The 25,917-nt window shown below is 36.5% G+C and overlaps 1 protein-coding gene across 8 annotated transcripts in view; it reads right to left on the bottom strand.

The window, feature by feature from the left end:
• Positions 1–25,917, bottom strand: part of ATRNL1 (attractin like 1) — a 518,966-nt gene that overhangs the window by 184,371 nt on the left and 308,678 nt on the right. Inside the window, exon 27 of one of the 8 annotated variants that reach the window (XM_026851058.1) lies at positions 22,477–22,515. The exons of the other annotated variants lie outside the window; for them this stretch is intronic. Coding sequence (XP_026706859.1) covers positions 22,498–22,515 — 18 coding nt within the window. The 3' untranslated portion in view covers positions 22,477–22,497. Of the gene's footprint in view, positions 1–22,476; positions 22,516–25,917 lie in introns of those variants that run through there. 8 annotated transcript variants of the gene reach the window in all.

Raw genomic sequence — 25,917 nt, 5'->3', positions numbered from 1 at the left:
CCCCCCCGTGGTGTTTTCAAGCTTTCTTTATTTGGGTTAACTTAAATGGAATGGTCAAGAACAAATTTAATGCTATAGATTATAATATCAACTGAAGATATTCAGTCCTATAGGACTAGTGCTATTATATAGCACTTCAGTATCCTAAATGCATCAGTAAAAATCTTTATTGTTATAAATTTGTTTTCAGAAAGGGCAAAATGTTCTTGTGAGGCTGAGTGGTGTCACTTACATCCTCCCACTTCTGAAAACATACTTTGCCTTTTAGGAAGGAAACCCTAATGTAACTATTGTCAAAGACACTGGTTCCAGAGAAGCATACAGCTTTGGATAAAGAGAAACATACCTTCTAGGAGAAAAACATTGTATGAGGCACATGGAAGATATGTATCTCGCCCTTGCTCTTCAGGATGTGTACACAATAAAGAGAAATCACCTTGGGCAGAAATCGGTATCACTCTCTGGGTACTCCTTACATGTCTGATCATAGACAATGAAGAATAAAATCTTACACTGACTAAGTTTGTTCTAAGCATGTCAATGATCCCAAGTGCCGCCTTCATCTGCCATGTCCACTGCAATGTTGCTTTAGGGGATTGTTCCCTGTGATGGCACAGTGCAATGCAAGAGACGTACCTCAAGCTAAAGGTCAGACTACCACAACCTATGCAATACACCTGGTACTGTACTTCCTTAACTGCGCTGCAGTGGCTCTGACCAGTTAAAGTTTACACCACATATGGGTCATATAGATTCCCCTCACAGAAGTAATGAACTATCAGACTACCAGAACTATCATGAACCCTTAACATGTAAAATGGTCTAGTCTTTTTATGTTTAACCCGCTTATTACCTCAAATTCTATGGTGACTGCAGAAAGCACAAAATCTGGCTTGGAAGCAAGATAAATGAAATATCTTCATTTCCACCTCCCCAACTCATCTTACTTAAAGTAAACAAATGACGGCAAAGCCAGAATCATAGATTTTTGTTCAGTTACTGTACAAAATTTTTAGATGAACAACCACCACCACCCTTAATATCTTCACAGACTACACGTATACCACTGCACAAATACATTTTGGAATCCCCCTGTAACTGACCCGCTGCCAAAGTTCTCACTGGTATATGCAGGGCTGATCAGTGCCAACGTAGTTAAAGAAAAGTCTGCCCTCAGTACAACAGCCGGCTGCTGACCAGGATCATCTTGAGCAGTTACTAAGTTGGATGAAGTAATCAAACAATGAGAAATCAAAAGATGTAGACACTTATCTTTTTCCAGACACGGTAACAGCCAACCCAGTCAATCATCACCCTCTTTTCCAAAGATAATTAGCCCCAGGTTATATTAAATGATTTAAACAGTGCATCTTTGCTAGCCCCGATCATTTTGATTAAAACGGGCTAAGTGAGCCCTGGCAATTCATTCAGCACAGCTGAGAGCATCACAACCTTCAGCAGACGGCAGTAATGAGCAGCTGGGGTTAGAAACAAGTTTATAACCTTTTTCACTGGCACAGCTGGATGAGGAAGAACAGCTACATTAACATATGAAAGACAGACCATCATACTTGAATAAAAAAATCAATACTGTGTGCATTCTTGATCTGGACATCTAATTGTCAGTCAGCCACTCATTCTGTGTGTGAAATAATCACAAATACATCCTAAACTTTTCTCTGCTACACCTTCCAGATGTACCTACAGTGTCAACCAGCATTTCAATTAGTCCCGGAATTCTTGCACATCTTAAGTCAAGCACATAATGTATGTACATGAGAGAAATTCTGCTATTGGTAAATAACATTTATTTTGCTTCCTTCAACAAAGACATGAAACGTAAGCTTTCAAGCATACAGCACTGAGTGTAGAACACTATAATTAAGAACTATATATTAGAAGAAAAATTATTTCTGCAATCTCTTATTAGTTCTCTTTCTTGTGTTACTCCGTTTATATTAGTCTGCTTATTTAACAACTCAATCTCATGGACAATTAAACAATTCTCACAGAGGTATACGAATGTCCAACCCAATCAGTTCCACCTTATTAAACTCTTCTTTCATTGTTTTGTGGTATCCTGAATTACAAAGTCAATACAGTCTCCTCAATAGGGCTCCAATTCTGAATACATTTTAGAAATAAAATCTCAAACTCGATAGATTTCATTATCAGATTAACTGCATTTGCTCTTTTAAATATAAAACAAAAGTTGTTTCTTTTTTTCCAAGAACTTCCAGAGTCTTTCCTTATTTCATTTCTGCAGTGATTTAAAAACTGCAGCACTAGAGATCTTGAAATCATTGCTGTCACTTCAGATGCTATCAGAGTTCATGGTAAGATACAAACTCACAGTCTTCCTAGCATCGACTACAATGACAAAGTTATCTACTGCCCTTTATGGAGGCACTAATCTTGTTCTCCATATTCCTACTGAGAACTGGTGACATTCACTATCTTCCCAACCACCATGCCATGATAAGTCAGTTTGAAAACTGTGTCATAGTAGCTCGACAGTAACACAAACACTGATTCCTTCCAAAGATAACAGCAGAGACTAGAGAAGACAACTTTTGCTTTCCTTCAGAAAAGCAATAATTTATTTTAGTTTTTGTCAGTTCTATGGCAGACACAGATGCTTCCTGATTATGTATTTATTTTGGCATACTGCTTTTTTTTTTTTTTTTTAATAATTAAGACTCCCAGAATAAACTACATATACATCTCAGAATGTTATTTCAAATGAAATATCTTTGGCCATCATAAAAAAAAACAAACAACAAACAAACAAAAAAACCTCAAACCACAAAAAAAAACCAAAAAAACAAAACAAACAAAAAACAAAACAAAACAACAAACCTTTAAATCTACTTTCTTTTTCCATTTGCAGTAAAGGGTTGCTTGTTTAAATTTAAATAAAAACTATACCAAATCTTCTGATGTTCCTGATTTCAGGGAGAATCACCTGAATTTCTAGAATAAGAACCACCCAGCAAAGTGGTGAATTAAGTTCTTTATAACTTATCCTACATTCCTCTCATTTTGTACAGTAGATGAGTGATCTGAAATTTGTCAAACGAAAGGGATAACTCTCATATTTTGTTATAGCTGCATACATCAGTGACAGGTCATGCCTTTTTGCAGTAGAGACCTTTAAGTGATACTAAATGAAACTATTATATACATACCATATTTCAACTGACTGCCAACATTAATGCATTGTTTGAGTAATAACCATGAATCTACTGTGACATATTTGGGCTATTTCTATGTGCAGTTATAATAAACTTTTGTCCAAGAGCATTTAAGTCTGTAGCACTCATTATCCTTGTTGTGTGACCTAGAAGGGTCCTTGGCAATCAAAATTCTGACATAGAAGTTCACAGTTCAAATCTGCCTTTCAAGTTGTCCCTTGAGACTACTTGTACTAATCCCAAGTCTTTTTTGACAGCTGTGTTGAGGTTTCCCGATTACAAATTCCCATCTTCTAATCTTTTCACTGGAAAGGGCAGCTGCAAGTAATGGCAAGTTAATTGCAGCATATGACACAGATTCTAATAAATGCTTTAAAAGATTTGCAATCTATGTTTAAAAAAACAATTTGGTAGCAATAATTTCAGTGTAAATCTCCAAGTGCTCAAGAGGTCTAAGTTGCTACTAAACACTGCAGAGGGAAAAAAAAAAATTAAAGTACATTTTATGGGATATAGGTCTCAGTAATTGTCACTGCATGGCAGGGTTTTATGCTACACCAGTGAAAATGAAATTGTTCCACACATAACCTGGCAGCCGATACATAGTTCACTCATGAAAGGAGATCGACTCAAACTAATGACAATCTACTGTAAATATATTCCAATATTTTCCTTAGCTATGTGACTGCAGGAGTTTGTGCAGTTTAAAGCAGAATAGGTTATAATGTGGTACAATAAGGCAGCATAAAAGAAGACATGCAAACTAAATGTAGTTATTCGGCACTTGCAATTATTTTCAAGTAAGACGTGACAGACCCGTCAGCCTCTGTCCTACCTCATGATGAAACATATCAGATCTCATAAACTAAGAAAATGCAAGAATAGATCAGTATGTGCATAAAAGAAGAATGATGAATACTTTCAGAGAAGGTGACATTCTAATGCCTACATAAGACCAAACCAATGGCCCACCAAGGAGCTATTATGATGATCCAGTCTGACTTGATCCGTAACATACTTTAAAGAATTGCCCCCAGTAGTTTATGCATCAACCATACAACATTTATTTAGTGATAGAGAATCCCTGAAACCTTCAAGAAGTTCTATTTCTCTTTATAGGATCTTGCTATACCATTTCCTGCTACATTAAAAACTCATCTTATAGCTGGTAATTTTTTCCCTAAAGAGGAGATAAACTCTGAGCAGATCACCTCTTAACCTTCATTCTGCTAACTGCATTGAGATCTTCAGTCTTTCTCTGTATAAGCATTTTTTCAAATCTCAAACAAATTCTTGTCTCTCTTCTGTTGATCCCTTTACAATTATCCAGCCAAAGATATTTTAGATAAATATTTAAGGAAAGGAGTAAACATGGTAAATAGATTCATAGATTATAATAAAAGTGATTATTAAGATCATATATGCAATTGATGTATTCCCTAAATTATTGTAAGCTTTACTGTAGGACTTTACGTTTCAGGCCTAATATTACACACCTTAAGTTCATACTTGTAGAGCACTTCAGTCTTTTCTGTTTTAACGTCAAATAGCAAAATACACAATGGATATTGGATTCCTTTTCAACAAGCAAGACAAATGTTGAGGATCAGGGTAAAGTTTTCAAGGCTTAGAGTAGTTTATTTCTTCAACAAAATTTACACCTTAAACTAATCTTTGTAACCTGTGTAGCATACTTTGAAGTTATTCAGAAACTTCTGATGTCAACATTAACTGATGCATAGGTGAACTAACCTACATTACAACAAAAAGCAAAAGTACATCAAAATCAATCAATCTTGCTACCTTTTCAGGTCTCAGTAGTTATCTGCGCTTCCTTCTGTGACATAAGCATGAAATATATACTCTTTTTTTCCCTCAAATCTGTGAAGGAACCCTTTGTTGGAAGCTGTAGTCCTGATCTCCTATACAGCATTGCCCTGGAGGTTAAAGTGACAGAAGAGGAGCCAAAACCTGGAGCAAGTAAAGGCACATTTCCTTGTTATTGTCCCATGTGAGTTCCCAGAAAACAAACTGACCAAGCAAGTTGCTGACATTATTAGTCTCAGGTAGACTCTTTATAAACTATCATATGTACTAGAACATACATTATGTTTCAGTCTGACCCCACTTCTCCTTGTCCTTTATACTCAGTACTGTTAAAAAAAAAAAAAAAAAAGAAACCCAAAAAAACCAAACAACCACCAAACAAAAAAACCCTGCCCCAAAACACAGCAAGAAAAGATGATGTCTTCCTCTCAAATCTAGCAATACAAAGCAAAAGACAAATGATGAATAAAGATATCAGGAGAGTCACAACCTCACTGCCCCAAAAAATGCTATGGAGTTTAACACCTGGAAATGAGAATGATGTGCAGTGGTAGACAGTCTACTCAGAGGATCTCATCCCCCTCAGCCCCAGTGGCACCGTGGTGTCCGTGCCGCACTGATTCACGTGCGGGCTTGGAGAGATGCTGCCCAGGAGCCTGGTGAATGCTGCAGCTGCTGCTCTATTAGGAGTCACAACCCACCGAGATGATTTCATCAGATCTCGGGAAAGATGTATTCAGAAAATACACAAAGCTTTTTCATCCTTATTGTCATTTAAAGATGTTTTTCATAAAATTTTTCTCTCAGATTTTCAAAAATGCCTTCTACCTGAAACCGTTTTGTGTAAAGGATTTTCTTCTATTGTATTATTTAAACAGCATTTTCTATAAAAATAAAATGCTGCTTAAGTTTGTGGAGCTGTAGATCTTTAACAGAAAGCTGAAATATGTGTGTGTATGTATTTATTTAGATTAAAAATAACTAAAAAGAAGTCTTTCCAATGATATAAACAATTGAATATGCCATTAATAATGCAATTAGTCATACTTCCTTTATGGCCCTGTGATTTCCAGGGAAAGGTGTAGGAGGAAAAAAAAAAAAAAGGTTTCAGGACAATAGTGCAGTAACAGAACATCTGTAAATTAGCGAGTATTTTTATTAGATAATTAGCAGCTGGAAAAGTAGCACATGCAAATATTCTAATGGAATAATTCACACTAGCATGTGTTTAAATGACACGCACAAAATAAGCCAAGAGCACCTGAGGTGTTAAAGGCCTAAAATTGCATATTTTAGCAAAACAGAAGAATAAGGCTAATGAGTTAGGTGTATATTATTCTTATATGCTTATAATAATCCCTTAGCTAGCAAGTTTTAATTTTTTCAAAGTGTTATAAAAATTACCAGAATAAGTATTAGTCAGAGGTACCCCTTCAGTCATATCTTCAAATACCAGCAGGACTAATCCTCAGGTAAAATAGCAAAAGCTTAATGCTATCATGTTTAATTTCAAAGGATTTGAACAAAGAAATAATTTCAGATGATTAAATCAGTTCATTTTGAAAGAGAAGTTGTAGGGAAAAATTGCACTTGTTACAAAAGTTTGTTGTATGGCTCATAGATGCCTAGGAATATTTCCATAAAATTATAGACATGTTAAAGAAATTGGCCTTGCATTCTAGAACTCGACAATTAATGAGTTGTTGAAGGCTACAGATGCAGTTTTTTGCACTGACCTTGAACAAGGAGTCATTGTGAAGTATCGTCACTGCGTTTATACTGTTAGTAGGGTAGGAAGACTATGTCCCTCACACTTCATCATGCATCACTGAACTGTAACAAACTCTGACAGGTATAGAGCGTATCTCTAAATATTATGACACTCTGCTAGTGACAGCTGGAAAAGAAAAGCTGGACACAATCACAGTTCTCACATTTACTGGAGAAGATGAGCTGCCATCCATAGCAACTATATTTCAGGAAACACTAACTAATAAATTTTAAATATTTTTAAATGTCTCATTTCCTGACATTTTAAAACACAGAAAAGCATCAGTTACAACTGCAGAGGCTTTTACTGTCAGCAATTAGTCCTTGTGTCTTACGTGTAACATTGTCACAGAAACCACTGCTAAAAAAACCAACCAAAAACCTAAAAATCTACAGCATTCGGTAACCTTGCTCAATTATAAAACAACTCATGGCAAAGGTCATTTGCCAAAGCAATATTTGCATAATAATTGCATATGAGGAATCAAGCTTGGAATGTCACAAAAGTATTTCAAGAGTACAATTTCTGCAAATTGAGTTTTCTCATTAACCATAAGTATTTCTAAAGTAATTTAATTAAATATTCATTTTAAAATCAGAAAATTAAATTCCAGTGCTGCACCTTATATAGATGACAAGTACACAAAGAAGGACTGCATCTTCCCACCAGTGCTAACTTTAGCTTACAATTCCTCTTTAACTATTTTGATGAGTGCATTTAATCCAAAGCATAAAAGTGTTGCAAATTCAAGCACTCTGCTGAAATATACATGCTTGGAGGTGTACAGATACCTACTCTTCTGCAGTTTAACAGAAGGACAGTTCAGCCTCAGTACCCAAGGGAAAACTTTAATCTGTGGCCAAAATAACATTAAAATCTTAGACATTATAACTCTCCTTACAGCCAACCAGGTATGTGCTATATGTATATGTGTTGAACTCAACATTCTCTTCTTGCTGCTTCTCTTCTTGCATGGCAAAACATAGGGCATTTTCTTTATAAACAAGAATGTTTACTTCTAAAAAGGATTATAAACCCACCGTTTTATTCAGGAAACAGAAGTTTTAATGCAGCTATGCAATATGATATGAAATACTCCCAGGAATAAACTAGCACTCTGGAACAAACCAAACCCATTTTTTAATCATTACAAAGTGAGAACTGAGCACTCAAAAGGCTTCTATTTATGCTTCTTTTTTTTTTTTTTATAATAAATACATTTGCGAATGCATGTAGATACACTTATAAACACATTATTCAGAAGTGATAGTAATTATGTATATGTTGCTACTTTAACTGATTTTTGCAGCATCAGGAACAGCTTGGGTTTTTAACATTATCTATTAATTCTATTATATTATTAGATTTACTGGTTTTAACTATTTTGGTAAAAAACTTAATCTTGGAGAGCATGTGACTACAAATGTTTCTGTTCTATTTTACCTAAAATGTTTTCCCATCATTTATAACTACATTATACTAAACATTAAAAATATAAGGATACCTTTCCTTATATTTTGTGAAATGTTTGAGAAAAAAAAAAAATTAAAAAGGGATGTAACAGCTTCAGTTATTCCTTTGCTCATGTATATAAATGGAGATACATTTCCTGAATGTTTTAATTCAAATTTTTTGGCTCTCTCTTTACTCAGAGAAGTTGAAACTAAATACTTCAAACTCAAATCTGACTTACTGACCTTGCCAAGAATGGCAAAACATCTCACCCTTAAATAAAACCGGTTCGATTTTTTTAACGTATGAATATTTCCAGGCAGCACACTAGAATATGTTGACAGTACATTTCATAGTACTTGGGGTATGTTGTGCTTTTACTTAGATCTATTTAAAATGTTGATCTGGATGCAGGAAAAGAACAAATGGGATGGTTCATCTGATGTCTCCAGCAAAAAGGATGTCTTAAGGGATAGTTATTAGGAACGCTGCATCTCAAGTTTCCTGAATATCCATTTGATTTAATCTGTTTTCTCCCTCCTTTCACCTTTTCCACTAAGCCTTCCTTACTCCTTGGCAAAGTGGGGAGGGAAGTAATAATAAAGTAACAGAGAGACAAATAAATCAAATATACAGTAGAGTCAACTGACAAAGTCAATCCTGAATCCTTTCCAAGACCTTTCCTTTTCTTTAAGTTGGCAACGCTACACTTAAATTTCCTAACACAGGGTTTTCAAAAGTGTTCAGGGTCCATCAGCTTGAACAAAAGAGAAATAGAAGTGAAGAGTTGAAGAGTGGAGAAGAATAGGAGGATCTAAAAACGTAGTACAGAGACAGTACTTGGAAACAAGGTTCAGTAAACAGCACTGAGATCTTAAACTTGTTCACTGTATATGCCATTTCTTTTGTGACATTACTGTCACACCTCTGTCTTAACCTGTAAAATATGACACCTACTACTGCTGTAAAGTGTTTTGAGTCTTTGAGATTTAAAAGTTCCTAAAGAAATATTAATTATTGAGTCCACAAGAGACAATGAACTATATACCAGATAGTTTAAAAAACTGATTTTCAACTGCGAATTTATCTTCTCTATGTGGATTAAACACTAAATTAGGAAGTTACAAACTTGTTGAGTTAATCCATAATAATTCAACAAAGAGCAGTAGAACATCAACAGAGTTGATTGGGGTTTTTTTTCAGACTCCATATGATAAATCTACGTGCTTGGCTGCTTGGTCTGTAACAACATTCTTAGCAATTGCATGGCCACATTCTCTTTAAGCAGATGGAACAGAGCTTAATGATACTTGAAACTGCCATATTAAAGGCATTTTTACAGTGACCACTTTTTTCTTCACTTAGTGCAGTGGAAAATGAAGTTTGACAGAGATGACAGGTGATCTGAGGTTCATCTGAAAGCTGCAGCTAGTATTGTGTGTTCTCGGTTTTTACTTCTTCCAGACAAGAGGTCTTCAGAGAGGGAGAAGATTCTGAGTCCTAAATTAATTTAGCATTCTTTTATGGTAAGGACAATAATACAATAGCTTTATTTTCTTCTGAGATTTCTAAAAAAAACCAAGATCTTTATTTAAATTGTGTAGACCTAAAAATACTTAATAGCTTTTGGTAACTTCCTTATTTCAGTTTTCAGCTTTTGCATCCAGTAAAGATGTAATGCTAATTTTCAAGGTTTGTTTCTTGCATTTTGGGGTGGTATTTCACTCAAAGTAAGGGGGGAAAAAAACCTCAAGATTTTTCTTTTGTTTAAGTCGAACCATATATGTGTTAGAAATATTTGACTAACACACTTAAAATTCACATCACTGTGTACTGAAACTTTCTAAAAGGTGAGATCTGTATGACATTAAAGTTACGCTTGATACTACCCCTATAGTTAATGGTCTGTTAGCTACCCTTTTATGTCCCTATTTCAGAGGGCTTATAACTTCAGGACAAAATTCTTTGCAATCTGGAACTAAGCATATAGGATAGGAGTCTGGAAAGAACTTTATTAGGCATACACTCAAATCTTCCATAAAACAGATTTTAAATAAAGACTTCTTTTTGTGCTCTTAGCCAAAAGCAAAAATTAAAAATAATTTTGTTGGCACCTATCTATAACAATTTTTTCACAGTAAAATTATTTTTAATATAAAAAAATGGCACTGCAGAAAAACATTTTTGCTACAAAGAACACAGTATGTATTGATCTTTACTACTACTATTTAATTACATGTCACAGCAGTGGTGAAAACTACAAAACAGAAATAAAGTTTATATCCCAAATACTCTCTAACTCAAAAGAGGCAGAGATGTCAAGTTCAAGATGTTTTACTGTAGGTCCAATTGTGAATAAATATCTTGGATGGAAGTGTTGCAGAAGTTTTTACAAGAGGTGAGCGGAAAGGAGTTGGCAAGGCAGGAAGAGAGAGTGGAACATATCAAGAAAGAACCTTAGTATTTTGGTCAAATACAGTAGTGTGGTTTTGAAACTAATCCCCCCTGACATTCCCTCTTTCCGTCTTTGGCTAGGTTTACAGGGAACGTCTGGTGCACTGAGCTCTTTTTGGAGGAAACCAAACAAGAAATTCTTTGATGTGTGCACGGCAAATGCTACAATCCCAATGGGTCTGCAAGTGTCCTGAGCTATGTATGAGTGATCCTTAGGAAAACTGAACCATACCCAGGGTAGGAATGCGTGGTATGGGAAAGCAGACTAAATCTGGCTGGAAATCTCCTGAAGTCCATACAACGGACATGTAGGAGCTTCAGCTGCTTCTACTGGTGTACCACAGGGTGCTGAATTACTTTCTAACATAGACATAGCTTGTAATACTCAGCCTTACAAAAAAAAAAAAAAAAAAAAAAGGTTCTTTAACAGACAATACATCTGCACGCTGTAACTTAGGTATGCAATCTGAACACTTTGAGAGCTATCAGCTATTGCCATAAGTAAGTGGCTGCGCCAACCGTAGTGTTGAGCCTTATGTCTTCTGGCTCCTCCGAGCCGCTCAACGGCCCATGTCCAAGGTCAGCTCTGACGTGGGGCAGCTGTGTGACCTGGGACTAGGCCCAGAAGAGAGCTACACTAGCCTGGGGCATGTGGCCCTGGCTTGGGAGCTGCACCTAAGCCCAGGACCTGGTCCTTCCTGAACTAGCATGTAGGTACACCTGTGCCTGGCCTTGGACCTTGCAGAGATTGACCCTGCCCTGCTGACTTGTCTTCATGGCTCAACCCTTGTCACCGCAGGCTTGCCCGGCATGCCCTGTGTGGTGGCTGAGCCTGATGGCAGTACCAGCCCTACTCTGCTCCTCCTGTGCCAGTACTGGTGTCACACATACATCATCCTCAGCCTCCAGCTCAGCTTCCCCTGCTGGGCAGCCCACTCTTACTGCTGCTCCCTGACACCTCAACAGGTTTACTATTTCAAGATGAAAAGACTTTTTGGCATGAGAATAATACTAATTTAATCCATATTCCTCAGACTCCAATAAAATTTCTTCATTAAGTCAGCAAACCCAAAACATGAAAGCAAATACCTAACTAGAGCTACCGAAAGCAATGGAATTGCCCATGTTCGTAACGTTATATATATGTTTACATCTGTCTGCATGACCACAAAATAAATTCTTAGGACAAACTGCAAAACTTTTCTACAATATAAACTGAATTTCTATTTACACCAGTAGAATTTATATTGTTATATTAATACAGTATTGCTAGTTCTTACTAAAAGAAAAAAAAAAAAGTTAATCTTTCGAAAGAAACATTAAAAAAAACCCTTTAATTTGATCACCAACATTGAACCAATATATAAAGCATTTCTCAGTATGCTGATTTTACCACATGGATGCAAATGCCTCAAAAGCACTCTAACTCCCTGCAGAATGAAACCTTGCATTGTGACATAATAGGTAATTTGACTCAAATGGTTGTAAACCTCTGTCATGCTGGAAAGTGTAATTTTTTTTAATGTGTCTGAAATAAGAAATATTTATGACACATCCTGGTCTTTTGAGTCACGTAATGCAAGTGTGCACATTAATGGCATTTACAGAGTTGAGCCTACATAATCAGCTAGTTGATGTATCCATAATTATCATCGTTATTTCAGAGTATTTATTTTAATTGGATGGAATTTAGTGCTCCCTAAGGTGATAGAATGGGCAATGGCTGATCTTCTGAACATAAATTTCAGTGGGACAAGGTGGTGTGTTTTTGTGTTTGTTTTTTTTTTTCTTGCAGAATGATGAGTCTAAAATATATTTGTCAATATTGTGTTGAAGCCTGAGAATGCTTCAAGCCTCTACTAAACATTTTTTTTCATCAGAGACACAGAATAACATCTCTGGAAACTGTAACAGCAGCTATTACTGTCATCCCTGTGGCCTGGAAGATGGGATTCCTCCAGTGGGAGGACAGGTGGTCTCCTCTCAGCACTGCCACTGACTGGTATTGATTACTCTGTCCACTTAGAGCCCTTCATATTGAAGGGTCTCATTTCTTATACCTTACAAAACAGAAAGTTTTGGTTGCACAGTGTTCACTTGTGGCAGTGCTAGGATTATAACCTCAATTTCCAGTACAGCAGGCACAAGTTTTATTCACTTAGCCAGTAGGACAAACATCCCTCATTTATGAAACTGGACTTGAGGCACTTGGATCACAGGACGAGACTTCCCTTTTGTACTAGTCAGTCTTCCTCATGATGCAAGGAAAAACACACTAATTTACATGCAAAAGAAAAAAAAAATCAGGTTGCTCAGTTAAATGTGAGTTTAGGAAGTCCCAGAGATGCTGATTTAGCAACTATTTTTGTGCACGTTGTTAATTTTCAGCTGACAAGCAGGATTGAAACTTGGAGTGGCAAACATTTGCAAAGCAGTATTTCTTTGTGTAGGTTTAATGGGTATCTAAAGCTTTGCTTTGACATCTTTTAGAGACCTGAGCCCCACTTCAGGAAAATTAAATTAATCATGTATCCATTTAGACCTCAGCATAATCTGTTAATGGTTTAATTATGCTACTGTATAAAGCTTTCCTTCTTTCCCTTTTACTTCATTCCATGCCTCTAGCTTGTCCTCCTTCATGCAAAAAAACCCAAATAACCTATATTTCTTTTCTTCCCTTCACAAAGATTTTTAAATACTTCTCTGTTAATAAACATATTGTTATGCTCAACTGACCATTGCTTTCAGGTATGTTCAAAGAAATAGAAAACACATTTGGACACTAAGAAATTATCTATTCAATATAAATCTGAATGCTTTTGGGTACAACATGAAGTTTTTGGATTCAATGCCTTTATTCCTGTATCATAAAGTCCCACCACTCTCAGGCACAGATACCAAAACATCTCTTGCTGGCAGTTCCCAGAGAAACAGAAGCGGAAGCAGGAGAAAGGAAAGATAGACTGATAGATTTTTTTTTAATTTTTTTTTTCATTTATCCCATAACCAAACCCTTCAGCTTCATCACTCTTAAACCCTCCTCAAATCCACAGGCCTAAAATCTCTACATGCCCACACTTTAGGGCTTCTTGGCTCCTTTCTATACTCCTAGTACCTCCCCAGATACCTCCTTCTCCTCCCTGCTGTGTTCGCTACCACTTTAGCTGGGCAAACATCACGTAGTGCAGCCAGTGCATGGTTCTGTTTTGTGCCCAGTGTTGGGGTTATGCTGATGCTTTGGGTAATATATATCCCCTGACTGGGGGGCTTGTTAGAGTACAGGACACCTAAAAGCTCAGCTCTCTTGGGGCCTTGCTCTCACAAATCTGTTCTTCCTTCCTCTAAATGGTTGTCAGTTTTCACAAGACTTTGTAGAAACTGAGGACTTTGGACATCATATCTAAGCAATCCAGTTGCAGTTGGCGACTGGGTTCAGAAATTATTACCGAGTCAGCAGACAGGCTATTTGCGCAAGTGTATTTTTTTAGGCTGCTGAGCTAAAATATGATATTGGAAGCTGTGGAACTCTTTCAAAGAAGGAAAATGAGCATGGTTATGAATTGTGGTGGTTTTCAATATTGTGACAATGAAACTAAGTGCCAGCTTTCTCTCTTTGTATTGCATTCAAAACTGCTCAGCTGAGAAGTGAACTTAGCAGTGGATGGCAAGCTGCTGTAATAGAAGCCTCACACTGTGCAAAAACTGTTGTTACTTTTTTGATGTTTCAGTTGTCTATCCAAATAAAATCATCCGGTGCAAATGTGCATGAGGAAGCATATGGTATGTAAATAAATAGCAGGAGGCTTATGCTAAACAAACTTCCACTTTATCTCTTCCAACCTTTCTTTCTTCCTTTCCAAGTTGACCTTAAACATACTTGGAAGGAAAAACTGTTTCTCTCAACTACGTGCTTATACATGAAGAGAAACAATAAGGCCTGGTCTGCTGAGGTCAAGATCTCCATTGTTTTTACAACTGACAGTTAACATAAAGAATACTTCCAGCTTCCTCAGCTCTATATATCTTTTCCTAGAATGTAAATGACAGGAATGTGTTTAATTAAATGAGGCAGAAGGTGGCATATGACACTGCAGGATTAAAAAATTTCTCATGGGCTCCTTTCTTTGCTGTGTCCTCCCGACACACTGGCAGTCAGGGAGAAATTTAGTCTTAGTGGGTTCTTTCTCATCTACCCACCTGAGTGACAGCCAGGAAACTGTACAGGACTGCAAGGCTCCCTTAACTCTTTTCAGTTAGCTGAAGGAGAACAAAGAGTGAGCTAAAACAGGGTTTCACATCCTCTGCTGTGATCATTCTTCACTGCACAAACACCATAAGTGATACCAGTTCAGCAAACCATATCTATATCTTTATTTGCATGTTTAAGTTCTAATAAAGTCCATGCGTGGACTAGAGTTACTGAGAAAGATTATTCCTGTCCTTCACATGTCACAAAGTATTAGTGCTGAAGCAAGCTCAGCCATGATATGGCTGAGAGTTCAATGATTCAGAGCTGAGATCTGTATTTGACTGCCTACTATACTGTACCTTTGAGGGAACCTTTTCTATTACCCTTTACATTAGGCAGTATGGTGGTTGTAATATATGTCAGCTGGAGGTACCTTAAAAGTGATGCCTCACATTTCATATACAGTATTGCTGCATGTTCAAAAGCTTTACAGGTTTAAGTAAATCATCTTCTGCATTATCTCAATGCCAAAACTGAGCGGGGTAAGAACAACTACATTTTGTCACTCTAAGGATGAGGAGGTCAATGTCAAATTAGCCTCTTGCTGCCCTGTACTTGAAAAAAAAAAAAAAAAAAAAAAAAAATGTGCTGGGATGGAGAGCTGGAGGTGTCCTCAGAGAGTCAAGGTTACTGCCGCTGGGACAGAGGCTGGTACCAAATGTACTTAGACACATACCCTCACCCCTCATTTGGCAGCAGGTGCCCCCAGGCTTCCCAAGGTTCTGAACAGGTACAGTAAGCAGCAGGAATTCAGCCATGCAGCTGATTGCTACCTCAGACCTAGATCTCTGTTAAAGATGTTTAAAGTCAATTTCTAAAAAATTCTTTAGCTTTCTGAATCTTCCACATATTTAACTTTGGAGACCACAATTTAAAATGAGCCTTTCTTATCAAGAACATTACATGTCTCTGCCAAATAAATAGTCTTATTAATATGTGTTCACTAGCTTATTAGATTAATTTTAAAAAAGGAAGATTTTTTTGCTTTTCTCAGTGTTCATCCTTTCCTATAAGCCTAAAGGGATACATATAGATAAAAACCCAAACCCAAGACAAAATAACAGAAGTAAAAACTAGTGATACAACTGATGACGTGATTTCCTGACTTACTTCAGAAATGAAGATGGGTAAATCACCTATGCAACCATTACAGAATAGTTTGAAAGAACAATTGAGGGCACAGCTCATCCAAGTAATACAGACATTCCTCAGCTTTGAAGTAAATAACCAGTTTTGTCACAACACTATAGGTCAGCAGTACAGAAATTGAAATGAAATATAATAGCTAGCTAGTATTTAGGCAAATATTTTGGTAGCTATCCTTAATGAACATCCCAAGGTAGCAGCCATACAGTGTGAAGACTTGGATTAACTAATCTAATTTAGCATACCAAAATCACCTTGCATGGGATTTGAGAAGGAAAAAGGCACAGATAAGGCTATAACAACATTCTGCACAAAGGAAGATTTCATTATCATTTTCTAACTTCCTAATAACTTGGAGCATCAGAACCAGAAAAGTGGTAGGTTCTATCAAAGGATATAACCTCAGGACAGGAATAATAATAAACTCCGACAGTTTAATGAACTACTGACTGAGTCATGCTGATAGATTCTTTTTTACATGTAATGATAAGAAAATGTGGTTTTAGCTGGCCACAGAGGACTGTGCTTAATCGCATCATTGCACTGCCTTGTCTGAGCCACCTGAGAATGCACACACATGCATTCAAGCTTCCAAAACCAAGACAGTTCTTCATCCACTCAAGCATCTCAATACAAGCAATCAGCTTCAAGATAACTGTGTTCTACATTAATTATGTGAATTAGAAATCTATTACTAAATTGTTGAAATAATTCAAAGTACGAGAAACAAGATGAATCAGCTCAACAGAAAATGTGAATCATAAATGTCACCTCTGGAAAAACACTAACTAATCTAATGTTTCAACTCAAGCCAGTAAAGATCCTTCTTAGGTTTACATCTTGGTGATTCATTTTGTGGAAGGAAAAATAATTGATTCTGCTCTTTCACAGAAATGCAGTATGTGCAGTGTCATCAGTACGTCAACAATTTACATTTGTTTTACTGCACAAAGGAGTTTCAAATCAATTTCAAAGGCTGCACATTTGAAAAGCAGCCAGCTGGCTTTTGAGAACTTTGAATGTGGTTGCCTTTGTGATACCAAGCCAGCAGATAGGCAACTGAACGTAAAGGGAATTTACAGCAGTTAATTAGCAAATGCCATTGTCCTGCTAAACAAAAATTATGTCCACATAGTTGGATAGGATTCCCCTTAACAGACCCTTTTCATGATACTTCTTTCATAAAAAGTCTACATATTTGTGTAGCCTTTTAACATATTTGTTTGTTGAAAATCTGGCTTTCAGATGGCTATCTAAACATGTCACGATGGGCAACATAAGGCAACAAAGCACATTTTCTTTTTCAGCATTTTCAGCATTACAGCATTTTCAAATGCTATAATAAGGCATTTGCTAAAGCCTGGCAGAAGATTCAGAGACATGTTTTATTCTGCAAGACATGCCTATGATACAGTGCAACTTCATGAAAAGAAAACAATTCAGTCTCAAATCAGCAGACCCATGTCAGCATAGGGCTACACCAAAACTAAGAAGATATGTCTCTTTCTGCAGCTGACTCATCTCCAGCTTTCATGATAACTTGTTTACTAACAGCTCTGAATAACGCAGAACTTTTTTTTTTTTTTTTCCTTTTTTTTTTCCACTCTTGGAAAAGCCCAAGTGGGTGAGGATGCTGCCAGAAAGCAAACAGGCTCACAATATGAAGGAAAGAAAGACAATCCTAAGATCTGCCCGAATGGTATCTCTGTTCTTGCTGCTCTTCATCCACCGTAACTGACCCAGGCTTTGACCGCCAGGTGCATCAAACCGCAGCCATACATACGTCTGAGCGCTATTCCAGGCTGGCTTTGAATCCTTCAAAGGTTCTAGCTTCAGTCACTTATGTGCCCATAAGTTTTTCAACAAGACCTACAATATGCAGGATCTCAATCAGAAGAATATAGAGAAACTGGAAGAAAGTATGGGGTTTTAAACCTGCCCTTGCACTTATTTTTCATTTTGTGCATAGTGTGTGGCTTGCACTGTCTCCTCTTTGAATTCTGATCCCCCTCCCACATCCCAATGCAAACTGCACCTTCATTCTAGCCAAGACAGGAACAGATTTCTGTGATTGCTTTGTCCCTGACACCATATTTGAAAACCCATTCACCTGCGCAGAAGACAACTTCACTTTCTAAAGGCAAGCCTACTAAAAGGGCCAGGTTTCTGGCCTAATGAGAAATTACAGTGCCTGAGTTCAGACCTTACGTCAGTAGGCCTGGCATATGGCTTTGTGATACTGAGACTGCAGTGCTGCTGGGGCTAACAGGAATGTGGAACTACTCACAAGTCTGTTTTACCAGCTGTCTCTTCATAGGAGACAAGTTTTATTGCTTGGATATGCTGATACTTGGATACGCTGATACTTGTACACAAAAACCTTATTGATGAAGTCAATAAAAGCTGTGCTTTGCTGATCATGGATAAAAAAAACAAACAAACAAACAAAAAAACCAAAACAACAACAACAACAACAACAACAACAACAACACAAACAAACAAAAAAAACCCCAAAACCAAACATAAAGCAAGCCACAAAGTTGTAAACTTGATGTCCCCTTATGGAGGGCGTCTCATCTCAAAATCCAGCTGACCTGGATATTCAGTTTGGTTGCCTCTGAAGACCATTTGAAAGAGTCATATAAATGCAGAATGGAGCAACTTTTTCCTAATACATAAAACTCACTTGAGAAGAGTTATGGCAATACCACACTGGTGTTGGTTATAATATGTATAGTCATGTTATGTACAGTCAGTATGTACAGGCATTTGGCCTTAGACCTGCCAGAGTACCTGGTGGTTTGGGATGCTGCATTCACCAGTTTCTAAAGGAGTTCTCGGATGGGCTACCAGACAGCTGGTATCTCAGAAATCTGTGCTTGCAGTTCGCTGCTTCTCATGGTTCACAAGCAGTGGAACATGGCAAGTGTCACAGAAGACCTCACCGTGTAACTAAAAAAACAGTCTACTTGTTGACTGTCAAACATCAAATTGATAGGGAAGGTTACACCACAGAGGTAACTAGTCGAGAACTAATTTCTCAAGAAAGTTGATGAACATAAAATGTTTTCTATCTAGGTCCTGAAAATGATGTCCAATATCATATTTAACCACATTCACATAAAACAGGAATGCATTACTAATATATTCTTCCTAGACTTCAAAAACTATCTGAGAGTCAAAAACTGAAGCAATTTTTCTGAGGCAAATCTAACACTGACTTAGATGTTATTGTGCTCCTTTTTTATTACTATTTTTAATGCTGTTTCCAATACTCATATATAATTTTTTTTTTACCTTACTTATTTCCCTCTATATTTTCTCCCGTATTATCTAGTCAGCTTGCTGCTTCTTTTATGTTTCTTTTAAGGCATAAGATCTAAGATTTAAACTTTCACAGTCTGGCCAAATGACAAAGGAGGAACTAATAATAAAAAGAGGGCAAAGGAACAAGACGTTTCCAAGATTTCAAGTTGTATTCAAAAGAATACAATTAAATGTAAACAGATGAAACTAATGTGAAATTAGTATTATATTATACAGTATGCCTATAATAATTGCTATCAAGTTATTGCTGTAATATGAACATGCAACACAGAAACCTCCTTGCATATGAATTTTGTTATAAAAATTTGGGTTAGTAAGCTATAGTATTCTTCCCTTTGTATATAAAGTCCCTGAAATTTTAAATAATGTAAGCAATTTCTTTATCATTTTTCTAGGAAAAAAACAAACAAACAAACAAACAAACAAAAACAGAAAGGAAATGAGAAATCAGCACAGTTTAGCACCCAGACAATTTTATAACAGCAGAAAAATACACATGTGGGCACACATACATCCATACACACAGGTTTACACAAGAGGCTTGGAAAATGGCAGGCTCTATGTAAAGCAGCTACCTCAGCAAAGCCTTTCTTAGGTTCTAGATACTAAAGTACACGTTCATGACTGCTATTGCTACTACTAAAAGTATATGCAGACTTGTAAGAACATATAGTGGCAAAAAATGGAAGGTTGAAAATACTAGTTATCCATACATTTACTGATCTAGGATTATTTTAAAAATCAAGTTCAATTAACTGAATAGGTGTTTTCAAGATATATTAAAAATATGACATTTCCAACTCCTGTGATGTGATACATGATAAATTAATTTAAAGGTGAGGTATAAACTGTAAAAGTTAAAATTAACAAAAAAGGAAAACCAAATTTGTCAAAAAAAAAAATGGGGTTTGGCTCCCTTTAAAAATATATTGTTCATAATGTATTACAGATGGTTTTAATACATCTAAAATGACAAAGGTATTAATGCTTTTAATGGTTTTTCAGTCAGACTGCTTCATAAAGCATGAAGCAGCACATGGTGTTTGATCTTAAAAGTTGAAGAAATTTCAGAAGAATTTATATTTTTTTATATATATTTCTGGTAATCTAGTCATTTTTAACGTTTCACCATCAACAGATTAGCCAACATATAAAAATCAATCTTTAACTCCATGACAGAAATTAATTTTTTGTTGCTTGCATAATTGCTGTAGAAACAGTGGTTTCCTAAGAGCACCACTGAGGTGGTAAGAATATAGTATATACTGCAATGTAGAAAATGCTGTTAGGAATGGATCGTTTCTAGTCTTTTGTTAGCACAGTGTTACTAAACTATGACATCATTCTGCATTATACACAGAGCTGTTAGGAGAATGATATGTTAAAAATAAAGAAATAGAAGCGTAGAGAATGAAGAATTCAAACTGAGGACAACCAGCAAAAGTCAACACGAAACCGGGCAAAACCTCTGAGATCTAGAGTTCTAATAGTGAGACGAAGGGAAAACACGGAGTGGAAGTACAGGCCTGATTGAGACCATGATAAGCTCCAAGTGGCTCGGATGATACGAGCTTGTTTAACACGAAGAACAGAAGTGCAATTCATACGCCTGAATAAGCCAGCTAATCTTGTTAGGATATGCATTCATGTAAAATTAGTCTCCGCATCTCTGTCTGAAAGAAGCACTTAGACCTTTTTAATTTTTATAGCCTATAGCAGTAAACGATTGTAATCATATAACAATCAGACTCTTTGCCATTCAGATCTGTTCTTAAGGCTGCTGCAGTCCACACTTCCAACCCAACAATGGTCAAACTGAACTCATTTGTTTGGACTCCCTATGTGCTATGTTTCGCATTATTGGAATACATTTCTCTGTTAAAGCTTCCTGACAGAAATCTAACACACATGCTGTGTCAGCTACAATTCTGTCCATCGCACAGAAAAGCCTGATAAACTGTGGCAATGTAGAAAGCCTGCTGCCTGAATTCGCAACATGATCACATAATTATTGACCATGTTCTTTTGACCCTTCTATTGCTAGTTCAGGGCCTTGTCTTATGATTATTCAACGATTCAGTTATAAAAGACTTCAGTACAAATGACACATTTTAAATAAAAACATTTATTCAAGAGCAGAGTTTGTCACAGTAATTTAAAATAAAATCTGACTGGGGAATCTAAGTGTTTATTATCACAGCAGATATGCTGCTGGGCTTTTGTAGATTATCTGGCCCACGAGATTTCAGCAACGGCATGGGAAAAAAGTAAGGAGCTGAGTAAACAAAATCTACCTTAAGCTTTCAGAGAAATTTAAAACTAACCATAGTGAAGCAAACTAAAATCTTGCAAATTTTCATTAAACTAGGTTACTTTGCATGCTTGCAAAATTTGAAGTAAATTATACTCACCATTAGAACAGAAAATATTTCCTAACAGAAATAAAACAAACTATAAATAGAAATCTGTATTACTGTAAATGTTATAAGCACTCTTTTGTATATTCACTGTGGATGCTAAGTTACAAATAATTAAAATATGCAGGTTAATGTTCCTACTAATTTAAAGGAGCAGGTTAATACAATGTAAATTCTCACTAATGTTTCAAAGGGATGAAAATTTTCAAAACTGATATACAATCTCTATTAAACAGAGTGCTAGATGGGTGTCTCTCAGAACACTGACCCCAATAGGAACCCAGATTATCCACAGAGTAGATGAAAGGATTCCTCAGTGGATCAGTGAAAGAGGTCAATATCCCAACACAACAGAAAGATCTGAATTGTTCATTGAATAGCAACACTGACTTTGCCTGCCCCCACTACACTGAACTATGCTTCTTTAACCTCTACCCCACTTGTGTAGGCAGATATGATGTATCTTTGTCGATCTGTGCCAATACCACTCAACTATTATCTTAAAGATCCGCTCAGAGAGAAGTAACACAAACTTAATCTCACTTAAATCCAAATGAACAACCACAGCTACATTTTCCATACGCAATAGTTCCCCTTGGTGGTTGTCTTCGGTCTACTCTTGAACTTTTGACTCTTTTCCACTGTTTGTTGAGGAAAATTTTAACAAATGTAAAATTGCTGCAGTGAGAGAGGAAGGTAAAATAAAACTGAGGCTCCAAACATTTAGGAAAATCTGACTGCATGGCAAATGGATGTATGATCAATAACAGAGAGAGAGAGAAAAACACATTATACAAACACATTGAGAAAATATTCCAGATGTCAGCAACACTAAGTCTCAGACGTCAGATAACAAATGCAAGAGTACGTTCACGCTTTGATGTTCAGCTCTACACTGGACTGAAGGTTGCTAGTATTCTCTTTTTAGCAAATAATATTTGTTAATACAAATTAGAATACTGTGATTCTGCCTATCGTATTTTGCTGGTGACACAGAAAGTTAGCTAAATTAAAGTTGGATGTTTCCTCACAGGTATTTATTCTAGAAGGTAAAATTGAGTTGAATGTGGCATAATTTTATAGATATATACTTCGTATTACAAAAAATATGTATTATTTACAAGGCTTGTATTTCATTTTAGATATCTCTTTCAAAATTTTTCTGGTGTAGGTTATAATGTGTTTTTGCTAGAAAAGAAAATTAATCTATAGAGTCATCATTATAATATTTTATGGAAACAAAATTCAATAGACCATATAGTCAAAAAGTTTCAGAGAAAAGGCAAAGCTGATAAATCAGACAACTATTAAAAAAGAATGGGTGAAATTAATGACAAGCACTGATGAATTTATATAGCAACTTAAATGTTTCCAAAATATATTATGTGTTTACTCAGCAGTTTGATTTAATGTCAGATTCCTTCTGATGTCTCAAAGAAATACGGGATGTCCCAGATGAATAAGCAAGACGATGTCCTAGAATGTTGATGTATGCAAGGAAATCACAGCAGCAAGTTAAACTATCTGTGATGGCTTTGATGCTGACAATGCCTTTCAGCAAAGGACGATCAAGACCACCAAGGAAATGAAGGCTAAGACCAATTCACAGCATTTGAAGCCCCAAAGTAAACGAGATTATAATGTCTCTATGATGATGAGATGAAATTTTTAGCATGCATTTCCATTAAAAACAGATTAAGAATTTTTGTTATAGTAATGGAAAGTACCTCCATTAAAATACAAAAGATTCTATCCCATTCCAAGTCCTCTCTACCTATTGCAAGTGAAAAACCTAAAAAATCTTAAGTAATTGCCGTGTATGTTGTGAGACAGACTTTAAACGAGGTCTGGTTTTACACTTTCAGGAATATTTATTATACAAAACCCACAATATCCTGTATGATTATGGTCCTACTATTTGGACAGAATTAAAGGTGTAACACACAAATTACATTATAGCAGAACTAATGAAGCTTTGATTCTTTTTGATTTGTGGGGTTTGTACCTGGACTCTTCACCTTCCTTCACCCATAAAGATATCAGATTCCCTTGGGTTCTCTTTATCAGTCCTGCTGTGCTTAGGGACCCGTTATTGCATCTATGTACAGAGTTGGCTAGTGACAAACACAACATTGGTACCTCCCTCGGCAAAAGAAGTAGGATAGGTCTCTGTCCTCTAATCATCCACTTATTTTCCTGACATTTGTTGAAGTTAATTTTCTTAACGATTTCTCCTTTATTTTTGTCCAGCGTTACCTTGACCAATGGATTACAAATTTTGGGAGGACAGACAGCACAGAGAAAGATCAGATAGTCTACATTTCCTTAGGCAAAAATTTGTGAGAAGGTTCTGTGAAGTCATACATTAGACAATATTCCTTGAAGTACTCATAGTTCCTCCCTCAGTTCAGGAGTGATATTCCAGAGCGACAGGAATTCAGAGTGACAGGAAACCCCGTGAAGTCTGAGACTGGCACCGACAGCCTGCATAATGATACCAGCTCACGTCTGCTGAACAGCAAAGGTCTGAACTGGCAGACCCTGACCCCTACCACTGTTGTGCTGCTGGAAGCTACGAGACAGCTGGAACAGTCTACTGGCATATAAAAGCCTCTCAGTACCACTCAGATGTTTTGTGCAAAAAGACCGCTTTCTGGTTCTAATTATGAATGGAAATCTCTCTGCTTGTATCGCTGTTACATGGGTATACTACAGAAGATCTGTGAAAATCACAGAATGGAAACCTTTAATTTATTGCCAAATGTATTTGATATCATCGTTTGATATTTAATACGTGAAACACATTCATCCAGTAACTTGTGTTCTAATTCCACTGACATTTGTGTCTCAAAAGGGCTAGAATTTCCAGGTTTTGTTTTAAACATAAGAAACTCCAGTATCCTAGACTTTCTGCCACCAGCATTCTTCTGCCTGTCTGGATTTATCAAAGAATGCAAGCTGGTAGCAATATTCCACATACGGTCACTTTGTATAATCCTCAAAAAACCAAAGGAGCTCAGATCTGCAAAGAAAATGAATGCAATCCTTGCGTAGATCATCTGCAGTATTTCTTCTTTGTGGGTAGTAGGAGGAAACATTGGCTTTGCTTACAGAATTTTGATAATCTTAAAATCTTAATCATAATTTTATACTTCCTGTATATCTAAAGCATGTTTTTGGTCATCACAACTACAGAAAATAGCAAAAGCAATATTCCCAGCACAAGACATACAGATTTACAGTGATATATTAATCCTCAGTTTTTCTTGACCAAAGACAACAGAATTATACTCAAGGATAAGCTGACACGCTGTGTATCTAAATCTTTATACTGTGTATCTGTCTCTAAAAACAAGTGGTACTACAAGGTATTCTGTCTCAAAGCACATGAAATGTGCTACACATAAATGATGAAAGGCAATTATTTCTGTTCATGACATTACTAATTAAGAATAAATAAATTATAGAATCATTCTGGTGCAATTAAGATAACGTGAATATATGCTATGGCCACTAGAAGAGCAGCAGCACAGAGAGGGCCACATTAGCATATGCCAGTTGGGGAGGGACACGGGAAAGGTGAGAGTGCACCTGTGTGAGCATGAAATAACTGGCAAGGCATCTTGGCTGTAAGCAAACATAATCTGATTCTTGGAAAATACAACTGTGTAGGTTTGCTTTACCTAACATTGAGCAAAAAATGGTAGCTGCCTCTGTAAGAATTCAACAATGTATAAAATATAACTGTTACCATCCATGAACAAATAGTGAAAGTGGGTATTTAGCTATGAGCACACAAAATTTATCAACAAGATTTCAACTAAAATACATTGAAAAAAAATGCCCCTTTGTATAATATGCAAAATGTGAACCATGAGTTTCGAAAAAAAAATAATAATCAAAGTAACCTCATTGAAAATAACAACCATTTTACCCTAACAGATGGCCAGGTGGCAATATAATGCTTTGTTAACTTAGTAGCAAGGGCACAAAACGTTTTTGCCTTTCTAATCACCTGAAAAAACCACCCCTCTCCCCGCCCCAACCCCAGAAGCCATGAGCTATTTGTATATCAGTGCT

Source organism: Athene cunicularia (genome assembly GCF_003259725.1).
Source record: "Athene cunicularia isolate RWA chromosome 6 unlocalized genomic scaffold, athCun1 chr6_part1, whole genome shotgun sequence".
Lineage (NCBI taxonomy): Eukaryota > Metazoa > Chordata > Aves > Strigiformes > Strigidae > Athene > Athene cunicularia.
This window is presented reverse-complemented; position numbering and strand designations above follow the sequence as displayed.